The sequence below is a fragment of the Amblyraja radiata genome, chromosome 7 (assembly GCF_010909765.2).
Source record: "Amblyraja radiata isolate CabotCenter1 chromosome 7, sAmbRad1.1.pri, whole genome shotgun sequence".
NCBI lineage: Eukaryota > Metazoa > Chordata > Chondrichthyes > Rajiformes > Rajidae > Amblyraja > Amblyraja radiata.
Genome location: NC_045962.1, coordinates 68,236,549 through 68,255,894, shown reverse-complemented (window position 1 = coordinate 68,255,894; position 19,346 = coordinate 68,236,549). Strand labels below are relative to the sequence as shown.

The window sequence follows — 19,346 nt, the reverse complement described above, 5'->3', positions numbered from 1 at the left end:
CTTGGCCACTTGAACCATTTGCTACAGGAGTTGGCTTAGAGGAACTGCTGAGCCCAGTTACAGTAAGAGCTGAATCGGACAATTGTCACAATAGATGCAAACTCTGTTCATATCTGTATCTGTTAAACTTAGCTTCATTGCGTCATGCGATTTGGCTGGCTCTCCTGTTGTCAGCACTGTCTTGTAAAATTATTCTTTAAAAGCATGCACATTTTGGGGATTCTTTAACACATGGTACTGAGATTTACCATCTTTAATGATTTGCTTGGGAACACACTTTTGATGAAGGGAAAGAAGGACACAAAATAGCTGAGCATGTTTTCAAACTGCTGTGAGTGATTGACTTAAAGGTAAATTGGGTGTAATTTGTTAGTTTGGCCAGAGTGAGGAGAGATGCGGTGAAGTAATAACATTGGATAAGCCCCTCATCACACAAGCTGCTCTTATGCACACTGTCGAAAAAATATATTGCAGTTACAGGAAAATCGCTTACTTGCTAAAAAATCTGTCATGTTTCATGTTAAAAGGTAATGGTACAGTTCATGATGAGTCAGAAGACACATTTTCACATGTAGAGTTTACAGAACAGAAATACACCATTCCATGTACCAGTCTCCGCTACTTCCACTATAAATGGTTCTTTCCACTCTTCCACATTGTCACATATAAAGACCACACTGCTACATTCATCAAACATTACCCCTATTACTGTATCCTCTCTCACTAATAATCATCTCCGCTACTTATCACATTCTCTTTCCCTGTACATCTGCTGATAATACTGATACATCAAGGAAACAGGCCCTTCGACCCAATTTACCCATGCTGACCAAGATGTCCCATCTACACTAGTCCAACCTGTCTACCTTAATTTATCCTCAAATTCTCTCTCTTTCTGTGCCATACAATCACAGATAAATACAGTGTGGAAAGCGTTCCTTCTGGCTCACTGAGCCCACGTAGACCCTCAACCATCCATTTATAGTAATCAGACATTAATCCCATTTTTTATTCACCCCACATTCCCAGCAACGTACTGAAATGTACTGCGGGCAGTTTGCAAACATACTGGGGAAATCTACCGACCCGCTCATCTTTGGGATGAGGTAGGAAACTCACGTGATCACTGGGAGAATATGCAAACTCCATACAAACAGCACCTGAAATCAGGACAAAACTCTGACGCTGTGAGACATAAGCTACACTAACTGTGCCACCTTCTTTGCTCCTCTCTGTTCTCATTGCTCCACTTCAGGACAACAGGCTGGTGACTTGTGGATAGTTGCCATTTGGCAGGGAAGGTTGTGGTCAAAGTCTTTAGTGTGAAGTTTTTGTTTTGTATGGTGGAGTCTGGGCATGGAATCTGAGCTGTAGTTCAGATGAAACAGGCATTTAGATAGTATTTCAAATTGCCTATGGACTGCTGGGTTCGCAAGGTATGCATGGACACAGGTGGGTGGCAATAACTACAGGTCATGTATTAGGGGGAGAATACGAAATAAACACTCAATGACACATTCACATGGGAGCTCTGAATGGTAAGTATAATGCCACATGTACAAGACCCACTGCTTAAACTCTTGACACCTTGTCATGGCAAATGACATATCAGCCAAAATTATAACACCTGAAGTAAGTGTGACACAAACAAGAATCTAAACTTTAAAAATACAGCAGATAAATCATGGTGATTGTAATAGCTAAGTGGCATTAAGCACCATGATAAGGTTACAGTATATGCCTCAACGTCCTTTCTGCTTATATATAAAAAAATAATAATTTGCAGGGGCTCACAAATGTTTCCTGTCTGGTTCATTGCCTCTGACACATTGGGTGAGTACAAGATGCTGCAGATAATGTCATCTTTGTCATTTTGTCTTACTTGAACCCTTTAATCTGTGGACAATTGTAAGCTATCACCATTTAATGATATATATCCACTTGGGGCTGTGAGGCTTCAGACAACCCTGCTCCTATTTTATAATTCATCGTCTATCTAAGTCAATGGAAAGTAAAATCTGATTGAGCAGGAAGATCCCAAAGAGAATCACCCAGGACATCACAATTCAAATCCCTGGCTAAGGGAATGAAAGCCACATGTATCAGCTTTAGACTTCCAGTGATTTCAGGGAGCAGGGACATGATTCTTATCCTGCTGCAGGTCTCGGCCCGAAAAGTCGACAAATCATTTCTCCCAACAGATACTGCTCAACCCGCTGAGTTCTTCCAACAGATTGTTTCTTGCTCTGGATTACAGCATTTGTAGTCTCCTCCATTGACATGATTTTCTATGCTTGCTATCCACGAGAAACCAGATTGGAAATGTGGTCTTAGATCAGTTAGCACTACCTGTGTGCTCAGATTGTGTCCATGGACATTGAAAGAAGTCTCATGATGGATAGTCAGAACAATATTGGCACATTAGATCTTCAGGGTCCCCAATTGAAAGCTGAAGTAGAAGTGGGGAAAATTACTTGTTACTCAAACGCTGCCTACTTGTCCCTTCAGTGACTTCAAACTATGATTTGTGAGGTCGAGGATGCTATGGGCTTTTAGCCTTGACTCACTTGCATTTGTCCCCCACTGTCCTCCTGCTCAGTTTTACTGACATGTGACCTTGCTTGATGTAAGGGCCAGCCTTCAGCTGACCAGCTGATCTACCGTGCGCACTGAATTGAATATGTGCGACTTCCTGATGGAGTGTTGATAATGCTCAAGGCTGCACCTCTGCTCCACAGGTTGCTCAGTCAGAGATCCAAATCGGTTGTTGCATTCCTCCGGCCAACAAGTGATAATCACTACAGTCAAACGGCCAGGTCATATTGAAGCTGCTGCTGTGGAAAAAAACTGACTGCTGACCGCTCAGAACCGTACCTCAATAAGAGTCAGCATTTACAGAGAGCAAGGGGAAACAGAACTTTCGGTTCATGCCAAGAAGCACAACTAAGCTACGTTGCCACTGCATGCAATGAGGATTACAAAGCTTCAGCAGATTCCAAAAGTAGGGCTGTGAATTGTGCTCCCCTTGACCCTCATGGTACCATTTTAAGAATGTTCAGGAGAATTCCCATGTAGTTGCAGCAAATGCATGAGAACAGCAGGAGAATAGGATTTTTCTTATTGCAAAGCAGCAATTTATTTAGTTTTAAGCAAGCTGACAAATGTCAGCTGCAAGTCCGGGCACCTGAAAAGAAGGAAGTAGGTGTCCTGTGGGATATTTCGCAACCACTTTAAAAAAAAAACTGCAGTGACAGCAAGGCCGATTGCCCTGATCTTAAACCTTAATGGTCATTGGTTAGGGTTAGAGGAGACAGCTCAACCTAGATGGACCTGTGATTACAGCAACCCACCATCATTACCCTCTTCTTCCTCAAGTGGCTGAGCAGACGTTGGGCAGATTACATTTGCCTCAACCCTAGTCTTATCTGTCTATGGTCAGATATCTTGTCCACTTTTGAAATACGTGCTATCGTTTATAAACAGGCTTCAGTGCACCCAGTTTTTCCAAGTGGGGCAGCAGTATTTGGGTGTAGGAAGTACGAGCAGTTATATTTGCTAGGCGGAAATGATTATTCCAAAGGGAGCACTTTGTGACACAGTGCTTCTGGTGAATTAACCCAAAATGGTGCACTACATTTGGACAATGTCCAATACACATTCACAGCATGCACATTTTCATGCTCAGAGAGCAAAGCTGGACTCCCTTCCTACATGTAATTATGTACTTAGGATAAAATCTGTCCAAAGTCTCGCATAGGATGTTGTTCCAAAGGAATAAATAAACAAGAGCAGGTCAATCAGCCCATTGAACCTATTTCTGCTGCTCAGTAAGACAACGTTGCTCAGGATCTTAGCTGCATTTGCATTGTCTTTTTCACAGGCCTGAATATTAGCCACATTCATTTCAGTACACAGTGCTAGAATATCTAGCACGTGAGTCTTGGTTAAAGTTAGTACCCTAGCACAAGGAATTTCACTTTAGTTGCATTTCCTTAATAATTCTACAAAAAGTCTTCTATTTTATTTTCAAAAGCAGGCTGTAGGAGATCATGCTGCAGAATGTGTACTAGTAGGAAAGTTATGCTTCAGCACAAAAATTACCATCATATTTTGTGTTGTAAATATAAAGCTGTGGATCATATCCTTTTGTGACTAATAATTCACAATCACTCACAGCTTTAACCTTTACACTTAAAAAATTACACTTGAAAAATATGTAACTGTTAACAATAAAGTTAAAACGTAATAAAGAAGTAACAGAGAATGGGAGAAAGATAAATATGTTTAATTAGGGTAGAAGATGATTGCCCAAGGAAATGTAACTCCTACAAAAGGCACTAACATATATAAATTAATCTTTTAGATTGAATCGTTTTCATGCATCTAATGAGAAGAATGATTCCGAGTGTTGTTAACCTTAATACACAGTCCAAACTTTTGCTGCAGATTGAATCACAAGCTAAATTTTAAGTTATTAGGTGTCAACATGGTTATCTTCAATAAACAAACATTGTTCATTTCACTACTGACAATTGAGACACTCTTAGAAATTCTCCTTATGTACTGTTTATTACAATACAACATTTATTACATCAATCAGAGGTACATCATAGAGTCACAGAGCTGTACTGCATGGACACAGGGCCTTTTGTGGGCAGCACAGTGGCACAGTTGGTAGATCCGCTGCCTCATAGCCTCAGAGTCCCGGGTTCGATCCTAATCTTGGGTGCCATCTGTATGAAGTTTGCACGTTCTCCCTGTAATTGCATGGGTTTCCTCCGGGTGCTCCGATTTCCTCCCAGATCCCAAAAGCATGTGGGTTTGTAGGTTAATTGACCACTGTAAAATTGCCCCTAATGTATACAGAGTGGATGAGAAAGTGGGATAACATAAATGTTATGTGAATGGTTGATTGGTGTTGGCATGGACCTGGTGGGCCAAAGGGCATGTCTCCATGCTGTATATCGAAACTAAACTAAACTAAACTTTAGCCCACCTTGTCCATGCTGACTAAGTTACCATTTTGGACTAGTCCCATTTGCCTGCATTTGGCCCAAAGCCCTCTTAAACCTTTCCTATCTATATATATGTCCAAAAGTATTTTAAAAGCTGTAATTATTTCTTCTATGGTTTCCTCTGGCAGCTCATTCCAGATACAAACTATCTTCTGAGTGAAAAAGGTGCCCTTGAGGTCCCAGTTAAATCACTCCCCTCTCAACTTCAGCTTCTTTCCTTTAGTTTTAGAATCCTCTGCCCTGGGAATAAGACTGTGAGTGTTCAATTTATCCATGTCCCTCATGATTTTGTATACCCTCAGCGTCCTAAGCTCCAAAGGTAAAAGTCACAGCATATCCAACCTCTCCCTGCAACTCAAGCCCACAAGCCAAGATAATATCCTGGTTAATCTCTTCAGCACCATTTCCAATTTGTCACTGGATGCAAAGCAATTTGGAACATCTGAATCTTGGTTCTACTTAGAATGGAAGACCAGCCTTCAGACCAATAGAAGTGCTTTCAGGCAGTACCAAATTGACAAGACATTAGTTCTCTTCTTCTTTTTGCGTATGGTATGCACAGCCTAAAGTTGTAGGACAACTTGTTCTATTTGATCTTATTTGATTGTGCACACCAGGTTGATTGCATTCGCCGTAACAGGGCGGACCACGTGAAGGTTGCAATCTCCCACCCCAGGAATTTAGTTGATCTTGAAGAAAGCTATGTATTTTATGTTATTGCCCCATTAAATAGTTCGTGCTAGATCTAGCTCCTCCAAAGGTGGCAACTTTCATCCAAGTTATCCATAATATCATAAAAGAGAGAGGTCCCAGCAATAATCTATGTGGAACACCGCGGGTCAACAGACCTCTGCCAGAATAATGCCTTTCCACCACTATCCTCTGTCTTGTATGGGGACGCAAATTCTGAATCCAAGTTACCATCACCATGGATCTCACACATGCTAATCAATGTAAATATAATCAGGAAATAGTTTAATCAATACAATACAGTTACTCTTTAACAGTGTTATCTAAACCTTAAGAAGAAATGCAATGAAAACGTTGCAATGTAATGAAAACATATCCTTTTATAGGTAATATAGTTCCTTTCTTTCCTGTAATCTTTTCTGTGTAATCTCTTTTGCCTTTTCCTGTGAAGATTCCAATCAGTTTAACTTCCGTCTACAAGTTCAATGGCCCGATTCAGCCACTCAAATATCCTTTAACTGATTGGAATAATTTGTGTGGATTGTCAGAACTGACACTAGGATTTGAAAATGAGTTACATTTAACAAATGCCTGTGTTGATTCAAAGAGAGCTCTGGCATTTGTTAAATGCAACATAATTCCTCCCTCTTGAACCTCCAGTTCAAAAAAGAGTCCAACTTGTGTGCTGAATTCAGTTGAAGTGTGTATTTGTAACTTATTTAAACACAGGCTACAATTACATGTATGTTGTGATGGGAATCAAAGGAATAATAGTGTCAAATCTAATTTGATTTTTGATATAATTTGTTGTATTTGCAATCAACCACATCAAGTTTAATTCCTTACAATAAACATGTACTTAAATATAATTTATCAAGTCAGGATCTAAAAAAGTAGGGAAAAGCAACAAATGGGAAGATTTCAAGAATTATTTGGTGAGAAGTGCTTTGTAAAGTATTTTAAGGTAATCCAATTGAATATTAAATAATTGAACCTCAAAAATACATTAACCAAAACATAGGCTTTCCAATTCAGAAGACCTAATATTGCCTCAAAGATACCTCTGCACATCCTTCTGAGAACATTGCTTCTGAAAAATTGGAGGCACCCTAGCTTAGAAATCTGGCCCATTCTCCTGAATTGGCAGACACATTAGGAATACCACTTTATTTTGCTGAGGGAGGCAAGATGCGAGCACCAACTGTATTAGCAGGATATTGCTGGCTGGAGGCTTTGAACGGCAAGACACGGTGTGGCCAGCAATAATCCTCAGGTAGGTTGTTAAATGGGGAGTTGGAGATGTGCGACTCGGAGGGTGATTGTAAGGGGAAACCAAGAACACCTTCAGCTTACATAACTGGGAAAACATACTAATGCTATTCCAACATGCATTTAGTCATTTTGTTCCCTTAATCTGAGATTTCTTCATTTCTTACGCATTTAGCAGTGGCCAGTCAGAAAATCAACCGCACCTGTCTCATAGTTTTTCAAAAACAGCTTTCTTGCTGGCACATAGGACCAATGGACAGCAATTTTTTAAGACTGTGATGATGCAAATTTTTTCTTCATGCAGAGAACTGCGATCCTTGAAATTCCATATTTAAGATGGCTTTGAATGTTATTAACAATGGGAGAACTGGAGGATACGATGATTAGATTAGTAAATGGATGAGATTCAAGATCAGCAGTTGCAGGGCATTCTGAAGGGGCTGCATGCCACTCTCCCACTTCTAATGTTCTCGTGAAGTTTCATCAGTTAAGCTCTTGACTGCCCACATGAAAAGTCACTGCTTTCAAAAGTAATTCAGTGAGAAGTGCTTTGTGAAGTGTTTCATGACGATAATGCGTGATATAATTGAATATCCAATAATTGAACTTCCGAAGTACATCGACCAAAATGCAAGTAATTGTCAAGGTGTGTAGGAAGGAAATGCAGATGCTGGTTTATACCGAAGATCGACACAAAATGCTAGAGTAACTCAGCGGGTCAGGCAGCATCTCAGGAGAAAAGGAATAGGTGATGTTTCAGTTCGGAACACTTCTTCAGACTGTTGCCAATTGTCAATTGGGTCTGAAATGCTAAAGGCCCAATATTGCCCCCAAATAATGCTTTTATCTTAAAAACAAGATTTCCCCGTCACATAAAAATTCCAAACCAAAATAAACATGCACATAATACCGTGTAGGTAATAGAGGTGGAATGGAAAAAAAAATAGCACTCCGGTGCTATAGGTGCTGGAATTATCCTAATTTTTTTCAGTCATGTATAGCTGTTGGTTAGAATAGCATCAGATTATTTTTTTCAGTTAAAACAATTTTATAACAAACTTTTAGACAGTGGAGGCGGAAAGATTCAAGAGTACATTAAGTATTTTCTGCCTTTACTCCACAACAGGAAAACTCTTTGTCTCCTCCGCTCCCCTGACTGGTGTTGGGCACCATGAGTGGTTGTTGCCCTCAGATATTTCATGCAAGAAGCCATTGTTCGCATGTGAATGGAAAGGCTGTCTTAACAGTGGTCGATGTTGCAGCCAAACCTAATACTACAGTCATCTGCTGTGCTTACATTGGTACTATCAGTAGGGACTAGGCAGAGTTATGAAGAATGAGAGCCAACGTAATGTTGATGTGGTGTACTTTGATATTCTAATTGTCAAAAAGTTGATAAAAAACACGTATAATATCTTGTGGGGAATCTGATTGAGACATTGTATACCCTTAATTTATTAGTGTACAGAGAAACTAATCTTGGTGGGCGATACCTTCCAGAATGTCACTTAGTGAGTTCATAGTACTTAGTTTTTTCTTATAGCTACGTTCTAAAGTAACAAGACTTACGGGTTGCTATGACTGATGCTAAAGGCTCTCATGGAACAGAGCATTATGTGTAGTCAATCCACACACAGTTTGCGCCTACACGAGTGAAGGCATAGCAGTGTCATACCAGCCTCACTGAGGTCTGGCAATAATCCACATTGCTAAAAAATACAATGGGCTAGTGAAAGGTCACCCTAGAGAACATGCATAACGCCTACTGCAAAGCTGTCAAGGCTACATTCTGAAGAAATGGTCAGGCATTAGAGATTCAGTAGCCAACATCATTATAAATGGGTTAACCCTTCCCCTGGATCAGAGCTATCCTTTAACTGCAGATGGACAAATGGCGAGAGATAGATATTGAAAATAATGGAAAATCCTTGAGCATGGTATGAGGAAACTCCAATCGCTTTCAATTTGAAAAAAAATAGAGGATTTTACACTGTGTCATTGTGTTCATTGATACTAATCTTGGGGGGGAGGGGGGGGGGGATACCTACCAGAATGCCACTCAGTGAGCTTATATCACTTTGCTTTTAGAAATATAGAAAATAGTGAGCAGGAGTAAGCAATTTGGCCCTTCGAGCCAGCACCGCCATTCCCGATGATCATGGCTGATCATCCAAAACCCGTTCCTGCTTTAACCCCATATCCCTTGATTCCTTTAGCCCTAAGAGATAAATTAACTATCTCTTGGAAACATCCAGTGAATTGGCCACCACTGCCTTTGTGGCAGAGAATTCCATAGATTCACAACTCTCTGGGTGAAAAAGTTTTTCCTCATCTCAGTCCTAAATGGCCTACCACTTATTCTTACCCCTGGTTCTGGTCTCCCCCAACATTGGGAACTTTTTTCCTGCATCTAGCCTGTACAATCCTTTAAGAATTGTATATGTTTCTATAAGATTTCCTCTCATCCTCCTAAATCCCAGTGGATACAAGCCCAGTCGACCCATTCTTTCATCATAGATAATTTAGGTGAATGAACTAAAAGTAACATTAGCAAATTTGCAGATGACACAAAGCTGCGTGGCAGTGTGAACTGCGAGGAGGATGCTATGAGGATGCAGGGTGACTTGGACATGGTGGGTGAGTGGGCAGATGCATTTTAATGTGGATAAATATGAGGTTATCCACTTTGCTGGCAAGAACAAGAAGGCAGATTATTATCTGAATGGTGTCAAGTTGGGAAAAGGGGAAGTACAATGGGATCTGGGGATCCTTGTACATCAGTCACTGAAAGTAAGCATGCAGGTACAGCAGGCATTGAAGAAAGCTAATGGCATGTTGGCCTTCATAACAAGAGGAGTTGAGTATAGGAGCAAAGAGGTCCTTCTGCAGTTGTACAGGGCCCAGGTGAGACCACACCTGGAGTATTGCATGCAGTTTTGGTCTCCAAATTTAAGGAAGGACATTCTTGCTATTGAGGGAGTGCAGCGTAGGCTCACGAGGTTAATTCCCGGGATGGCAGGACTGTCATATGCTGAAAGAATGAAGTGACTGGGCTTGAATACACTGGAATTTAGAAGGTTGAGAGGGGATCTTATTGAAGCACATGATTATTAAGGGATTGGACATGCTAGAGGCAGGAAACATGTTCCTGACATTGGGGGAGTGCAGAACCAGGGGCCACAATTTAAGAATGAGGGGTAGGCCATTTAGAATGGAGATGAGGAAACAGGTTTTCACTCAGAGAGTTGTGAATCTGTGGAATTCTCTGCCTCAGAAGGCAGTGGAGTCCGATTCTCTGGATGCTTTCAAGAGAGAGTTAGATAGAGCTCTTAAAGATAGCGGAGTCAAGGGATATGGGGAGAAGGCAGTAACGGGATACTAATTGTGGATGATCAGCCATGATCACAGTGAATGGCGGTGCTGGTTCGAAGGGCTGAATGGCCTACTCCTGCACCTATTGTCTATCATATTTCCTATATCTAAGTTCTGAAGTTGCAAGATTTAAGCATTTCTATAGCACAGTGTTACTGTATGGGAACAAATTACCATGATCAGTTGGGAGAGAGTAGGAGTAAGTCTTGTGATGGATTGACTCAATCAAGACATGGAAGTTATCATCAATGAAGGGAGCGATATTAACTGAAAATTAGGGCTTCTCGCTTTCCCGCCTTGACCTGAGAATTAACTCCAATTCTGCTTCATCGTCCTGAAGTCACTTACAAACACGATTCTCTGAATCTCAGATTTAAAATGACAATTGACTTCGCATCAGTTGCCATTTACGGAAAAGAGTTAAACATTTGTTTCCTAACTTCACTCGTAAATAGCCTGATCAAATTTCCACTGCCAACCAGAGGGAATAGTTTGTTCCTCCCAAACCTTATACTTTATATCTCAAAAACTTAAAACGTTACCCATTAGTGTACTAAATTCCAAAGAATACAATGCTTGCTTATGAAATATCTCCACACACTCTAAACCAGGCAATACCTATCATTCAGGAAAAGCTTCACTTCCTCCTAAACAAATTTGCCTACCATACCCAGCAAAATACTAAGTGCTGGAGGAACTCTGTGGGTCAGGCAGAATCTGTAGAGGGAAATGGACAGATGATGTTTCAGGTTGGGATCCATCATCAGTCTGAAGAAGATTCCAGCATCTGAATTCTCTTGTGTCTCCTTCTTACACTACTCGGTTTTACAGCACGACTTTCACCATGTGTAAGAAGGAACTGTAGATACTGGTTTAAACCGAAGATAGACACAAAAAGCTGGAGTAACTCAGCGGGACAGGCAGCCTCTCTGGAGAGAAGGAATGGGTGAGAGAAGGAATGGGTGACGTTTCGGGTCGAGACCCTTCTTCAGTCTTTCACCATTACTTGCCTATGATTGATGCACAAAGAGGCCTGAATGCTGACTATCTGAAGATAGAGCACATAATCGTTGATTGGTCCTATCACTATATCAAACTATGGTAGACACAAAATGCTGGAGTAACTCATCGGGACAGGCAGCCTCTCTGGAGAGAAGGAATGGGTGATGTTTCGGGTCGAGACCCTTCTTCAGACTCATGTCAGGGGAGTGGGCGCAACAAAGATAGCATGTAGTCGGAGACAGTAAGACTGGTGGGAGAACTGGGAAGGAAGAGGGGATAGAGAGGGAAAGCAAGGGCAATTTAAAGTTAGAGAAGTCAAACTATGGTGATGGTCATTAGGGAATGTGGTGGGATGGGCAATTCAAAACAGAATGACTCCCACACCAATCTCGACTATACTTCTTCCCACCCTGCTTCCTGCAAAGACTCTATCCCCTACTCTGAATTCCTCTGTCTACACCGCATCTGCGCCCAAGATGAGGTGTTCCATACCAGAATATCCGAGATGTCCTCATTCTTTAGGAAACAGGGGTTCCCCTCTCCCATCATAGATGAGGCCCTCACTCGTGTCTCTTCGGTAGCACGCAGCTCCGCCCTTGCTCCCCCTCCCCCTAGTCACATTAGAGACAGAATCCCCCTAGTTCTTACCTTCCACCCCATCAGTTGTCGCATACAACACATTATCCTCCAAAGTTTCCGCCACCTCCAACGGGATCCCACCACGAGCCACATTTTCCCATCTCCACCCCTTTCTGCCTTCCGTGGCGAGACTAAACGCTGACTGGGCGATCGTTTCGATGAACATTTTCGCTCAGCCTGCCTGAACCATGCTGATCTCTCTGCTGCTGGACACTTTAATTCTCCTTCCCATTCCCACACAGACCTATCTGTCCTAGGTCTCCTCCATTGTCAGAGTGAGGCTAAACCCAAATTGGAGGAACAGCATCTTATATTTCGCTTGGGCTGCTTACAGCCCAGTGGTATGACTATTGATTTCTCTCACTTCAGGTAGCCCCGGCATTCCCTCTTTATCCCTCCCCCTCCCAGGTCGCACTAGCTTCTCATTTTCATCCTACAAACAGCTTATAATGGCCTGTTTCCTTTATCATCATTGCTTTTTTGCATATCTTTCGTTCATTGTCTGAAGAAGGGTCTCGATCCGAAATGTCACCCATTCCTTCTCTCCAGAGATACTACCTGTCCCGCTGAGTTAATCCAGCTTTATGTGTCTATCTTAGAATTATGGTGAGGTGGTTGTGGAGAAATAAAGGATCCGGAGACATGATAAAAATAGGGGTTGACTGGAAAATGATTTGAGATCCTTACACAGTGAAGGTTGACCATTATCTCGCTTCAATCCATTGGCACAGCCCCTGAATGTCCTAACAGTAAAATGCCATTTAGCAACAATCCATCCACTAACCCATTTATAATGTTATCACCTGATGACATAAATTCCACCCTTGACGGTATAATTTTACTTGAACCATTTACATTTTTTTTTGTCTCTCCAGCGACAACTCCATCTATACAGTTTTACACACATACACATTTACAAACCTGCTGAATATGGACACACATACAAGTGTAGATCCATTCACCCAATATAAGTACACATGCACATAACAAAATATATACACACATATTTTTCAACTTTGGTCAATCACCAGCAAACTCAAAAATAATGTTATTTCTCTGCCACTCCACAAAATATTTAGCATTAGTGCTAGCTCTGATTGTCTTTTCTATCAGATCTGTTGCCCTTCTCTGTCTTTCTTTATCTCCCTCTCTCTCTCTCTCTCTTTTGCTCCCGTGTCACTATACTTTGTTAGCAGGAAATAGATTCTCAGCTGAAGAGCATAGTTGACCTGCTCGAGTTCTTGCTGTTCCTTCCGGTAACAGCACAATAAAAGTTTTGTGTTTTGAATTGTCCTTGACATTCTTTTATCCGACAGTGGTGGACAGTGTGCTGGAAAATATGACATCATTATCACTGACAGATGCTCAAATAAATCACCTGCATATCTGCTCCTTTTGCTTCTTCAAACTTTTGTGTCCAGAACCAAGTGCCTCTTTGAAATTTTATTCCATGCATGATAGATAATAGCACTTTATGATTGTTCAGGAGTATGTTAGGCTTATTGCATTCCCATATTTGTTGAAGAAAAAGAATCATTGAGTGGTGTGTGGTGAGAGAATATATGTACTCTGCAGTGTTTAACAAGCCAGCTTTCTGATATGTGCCATCCATGCCTGTTGTATTATTTACTGCAGTACATTGATCATTTTGCACTCGAGGACAACGAGAAAAAGTATGTTTCTGTCCGTCTTTCTTTCAAACCTGGCACCAGGGGATCAACCCCAGGGATACTGCCTCTTTTACGCAGCTTGAATGTTCTGTTTTGAGTCTAGTTTGTTTACAAGGCCATGATTGTAGTGGTTTTCACTTTAGGTGCCACACTGTCTATGCAACTGCAACAACAAAATTAAGTTCACAAAATATCTGTAAACATAGTTCCTATTTATGAATGTTGTGGAAGCAAACAGATAGCACGGAACCAAAGAACCTCTCTCACTCACCCTTTACCTAAAAAAGATTAGAGATGTGGTCAGAGAAATAGAAAGCTCCAACATTGCCTTTATTATGCAAAAGTATGGTGTCATTTTATTCCTCAGCTGGTTAAAGTGCCATAAGATGAAAAACCTTTGATGTGCCTGACTCACATGAGTCACATGAGATGAGCAATGGTACAGTACAATAGTTATATTTCTAATAGTCGCTTCTTTGAAATATCTTAAAATCAGTGTATCTTTGTGAGTTAACATTGCCGGCTTTGTTTGTTTATCGAAGCTGGCAGCCCTTTTGTGTGTGCTTATTTCACTCCTCCATTTTAATTGTTGAGACTTTTCAATCCCCATTTTCTTCCGTGAGTACCTCTTTATTTCACCGCTAGCTGTAACATTAAAGGTAAATAAATACTAGTCTGGCATAGGGTGATTGGAATCATTGAAAAGAGCAGAACAAAGATGATGGAAGCAACAGTTTAAGGCAATCTGTGTTTACCTTAAAAGAAAACCTCACTTTCCTGGCAGTATGGAGGTTACAACACCACAGTAAAAGCTCGGAAATACTTAGTCCCTTCTGTCTTTTGTTTCTTTACAGAAGAAATGAAGGAAGAGTATGACACTATGGGGCCTGAAGTCACACTTCAGCCAAGGAGAGGTAATGGTACAGGTGAGTACATATGGTGTTATTTCAAGAATTTTTTTCACGAGCATTATATTTTATTCTAAAAGCCTCAGCATGAAGCAGTGGTCACTTATTTTTCAAACATGACTTTCTGAAGTTCTGCTCTTATAGTTAGGGTTGCCAATAGTGTTGCCAACTTTCTCACTCCCAAATAAGGGACAAAAGGGTCAAAATAAGGGACAAATTCCCGACGGCAATTCGTTGACCGACTCGGCCGTGGCTGGGTGAATGATGAGTTGACCCGGGTGCTGGACTGCACACATAGCCCAGCCGGCGGGCCAGCTGAGGAGTTTTGGCCCGGGCGCCGGTGGGCATGCGACATTGCGCGCAAAGTCCGGCACCCCATCCAACTCATGAACCGATGATCGGCCATGAGAAGGAGGGGTGGTGGTGTCGGCGGTAAGCGAAGGTCCAAAGGTCAGACAGTTGGCCGGGCTGCCAACCGACGGGGCCACGGGCGAGGCACTGCTGCTGCACTCCATGGGCTGCACTATGTTGGGCTGGGTGAGGCGGGGCCGGACGCCGTGCTACGACCCGACAGTCCCCTCGACCCGAGTAGCAGCAGTCAAATACGGAACAAGGGCGGTCCCGTACAGGACAAACCAATTTAGCCCAAAAAACGGGACAGTTATCAACCTTGCTTATAATAAAGCTGCCAGTTCATTTTGATTGGGTGTGCATCAGCCGGATTTTGAGTCTTCCTGCGCTTTCCAATTAGCTTTCCCTTCTAACCACATACCACCTCCTTAGTCCCCTCCCAAAATAATCTAACCGGTCCAATTCCCTGTGTGTGGCTGGAAAGCCACAGATGTAGTAATGTTTGTGTATCTAAAGTCTCTGCAGTCTAAATTAGCTTATTCGTTATGTAAACAGCAGTAAATTAAACTGCAGACAGTCATGGGGCTGGGTGCCTTTAATTCTGATCCAAGTTGTTCAAAGCTATCCTGGGTGAATCCAACAACTGATTTTAAGTAGGAAATGAGGAGCCATGTGCATACGTGGGCATTCCGAGAATTTTTTTCCACCTGATAAAGAGCTTTCGTTAAAGCTATATAGCACAGCAATATTGAAAGTTTGTACTCTTTGTCCCAGTGGCTGCAAATGGGTTCCTTTCTCCCTTCTCTCTGTTTGTAGGCTGAGCCCTTTTAAAAAAAATTTCAGTTCATCAAGGTGTTTTCCAGAATGCAAATCAAAGTTGCAACACTGAACCACAGAGACATACGTTTCGGTCTAAATTTAACTTCAGATGGGAACTTTACCAGTAGCTGGTTGCACTATGACATATTTTGCTAATCTCGTGAAAACTGGTCACAGGTTTTGAAATAAACAGAAGCAACCAGCTAAGCTGTTTCTGATTTTGCAAGTGCATCAAAAACCAAAGATAGATTTAAATACATCTTTTATGTTTCTTTTCACACCGGTTAATAGGTTCCTCATACTGTATTTTCAAAGTCTGTGTAGCCACTCCATCTAACAAATCAAGTTCTGCTGCAGCATTGTGACTCGTAAAACGTCAATTTAAAAAAAGTTTATATTCTTTAATAAGACAATCTATATTATAGTCGTCATTCTAAAGTTATAAATATTCAAAAATACACATGAGAAGTGTAATTCAAATTCCTCTTTATTTACTTCATCCCCACAGATTAACAAATGGTCGGCAAATTTATTTTCACAATTTTCTGAGGACAATTAATTTTTTGTTGGTCAGCCATTCTTTAGTGGATATCATGCCACCATTTCAATATTCCCTTTAAGTCTTCCAATAGCTTTCAATGCACAACCCATTGGCAAAACTCTGCGTGCAAGGGCTATTAGATTTAAATCTGTCATTTCATTTTCCATCCACATGCATTCAGGTAGGAACAAATGTTAGGCCTTGCATAAGTCAAAACTCAAAGAAGGTCAGGATTTCTGTTCAGGCCAGAATGGTCTTGTAAAGGGGGGTTACACCAGTTATCTCTTCCAAGATGGTGCCCAACACAGGAGACTATTTGCATGCTAGCACCAGAAGCTGATCTCCAAACACATTATAATCACTTCACACACTTAATCTATACACGGAAATGGATCGATTGTAATCATGTATTGTCTTTCTGTTGATTGGTTAGCATGCAACAAAAAGCTTTTCACTATACCTCGGTACATATGACAATAAACTAAACTGAACTGAACTGAGTTCAACAGCCTGTCAATGCCAGCATAAAATGTCAGCCTTAGTCATGAGATAGAAATTGGAGCATGTGACACTAATTTTTCAGCTGCAAAATACTCAGGCACACCAATTTCAGCAATAAGATAGACTGCACTCATTCTCTTCAGGCTTTGACCTCATTGCTCAATTCACATTTTTAATGCAACCCGGTCATCTTCTTGAAACAAACATACAACCATTGAACTATACTAAAGGGAATAATCACTTTCAAAAATGTGTTATTGGTGTCCCTGCATGCCTAAGATCATCCCGTCGCACCTTGATATTTCCAATTAAAGCAATAGAATTTACCTACAGACTATCTTCTGTTCCGTCCAAATACATTGTGACTTGTTGCCTTATCGATTCAATTGGAAAATGCTGCTTTTTGTTCAGTTTAAACAATTTGTTTCCAGAAAAAAAGATTGAAAAGGGATTTGGGGTCATTTTATTTTACCCTATTACTTTATCAAAAGTGCATTCTAAAGTGAGTCACCTTGATCCTTCTGATGTGGCATTGGCATTGGCTTGATGGAATGATGCCATTGCCTATGCCTCCCCATCTGAGAGCATTGTGAAGAATGTAGACTAAATTCTATCTCGATCATCCACTTTTGAATAATGGGTGGCTGTCCAAGATAACTGGGCCTTCACCACATTACAGCGAATTCGGAAGCAATTGAATCCCTTAGTTAACTTTCTTCTTTCAGGTTTACCCCCTAATACTTCACCCGCCACCCTTTCCCTCCAAATCTTGGTGTCCACCTCACTAGGTCCAGATCCTGACGCTCCTGAACGTCATAATCCTCTAATATACAGGCTCCAACCAACACCCCATCCCAATCCCCCTGACCTCCCACATTCCACCTTGCTTTCCCAGATGGCAGCTGTATTTTCTAACCACTCATATGCACCAGAACTCCCACCCATAACTTGACTCATGGCCCTCCCATTCCTTGCCTTGTGATTCTGGACCCCTTTATCCAAACTTCAATCATTTAACAAAAATATGCAACACTAAAAACTAAAGTCTGCAGTGGAATGGTGGGGTAGGCAGAACATTTGTGACTGATTCCCCACTCCAAAACCAGGCTGCCATGCACAATTGAGATCTTTACATTTTTATGGTAATTGTGTAAAAATACCATTATAATGTGGCAATTCAACATATAACTTTATCTTTTGCACTGAGAGTTCATAGTTACTCTTTCTCTGCGCATAGAAGTTATTGGTAGCCATATTGTTGCTGAAATATGTAGAGTTGCTGTAATGTGGAGGGGTTGTAATTTTTATTTCTTTAAATACCACCAAGTTTCCCAGTGTAACTATGAAATGCCAGTAACAAAAAATAAAAAATAAAGGAAAAACCCTGAAAGATAACAAGACTGAGGAAAACAGAAGTAAAACTTGGCATGGTAGCAAGTCAGGCAGTTTAGGCTTGTAATCAGCATGTACCAATAAGGGTCTGTCATTTCCTGGCTAATGAAGGCTGTGGTTTTATTTGCTTTGTTTGTGATTATTTCAGCTATCTACACCTAACAGTTAGAGTTCCCACAAGAGCTAAACAGTATGGGGAAGCAAAAATTCCAAGTAAAATTGCATTTCTTCAAAGCTGTACATTGTGACTCGAGAGATGCCAAGTCACTCAGGCTTGTGCAGCAAGATTGGTCTGTGCAGAACTGACATTCTTCTCCCTCCCTCCCTCCCTCCCTCCCTTCCCCAATGTATAATTTTAGGAAAGACAGTAGGTTGCACGACAGATCTCGAGGAGTACTTTGCCAAACGGAAGCTCGAGGAAGGAGACAGCCATGCGGTTAGCATTGCAGAATACTTGCAGCGGAGTGACACAGCCATTATCTACCCGGAAGCGCCTGAAGAACTGTCCCGGCATGGAACACCAGAGGCCAATGGGCAAGAGGAAAATGGTGAGCCTCTGCCAGCCCAGTAGTCATTATATTGATATTTTCAGCTCATAAGTTCAGCTGGTGCTTATCCTCAAACATTGGGACATTTGTTCCAGCTTTCAGAGGCCTTGTCTGAAATATAGAGTTACACACTTTGCCATTGGCATTCATATATGTCATATTATGGACTCCATTTTACAACTTCCTTTGCTTTACCCCACACACATACATTATAAATGCTACGTCAATCAAGTGAGTAGTCACTGTCATGTGAGTTGTAGATATAGCATAGGGATACTTGATTACTGTTCATAGAAAGACTTTACCTAAATACGACAGCTTGTTGAAGTTATTTTAAAATTGGTATCCTGCATAACTACTCTCATGACCTTCACACAGAACTTATGCTTAACTCTTTGAAGGATTTTTCATGCACAACCAGTGACATTTTATGCAGTGAAATGATTGCACGCTATACAGCTCTCAAATGCTATACACAGCAACTGCCAGTAAAGATTGCAATAGTTTGGTTTAGAGATACAGTGCGGAAACAGTCAGTTTGGTCCATTGAGTCTACACAGACCAGCGATCCCCCACACTAATGCTGTCCTACACATACTAGGGACAATTTACCAAATACACAAAGCTAA

The 19,346-nt window shown here is 41.2% G+C and overlaps 1 protein-coding gene across 4 annotated transcripts in view; it reads left to right on the top strand.

The window, feature by feature from the left end:
• zeb2 (zinc finger E-box binding homeobox 2) overlaps positions 1-19,346 on the top strand; it is a 130,003-nt gene that overhangs the window by 92,596 nt on the left and 18,061 nt on the right. For all 4 annotated transcript variants that reach the window (XM_033024706.1, XM_033024705.1, XM_033024707.1 and 1 more), the window contains 2 exons: positions 14,512-14,583; positions 18,529-18,717. In XM_033024706.1, the coding sequence (XP_032880597.1) occupies positions 14,512-14,583; positions 18,529-18,717 (261 nt within the window). The remainder of the gene's footprint in view (positions 1-14,511; positions 14,584-18,528; positions 18,718-19,346) is intronic.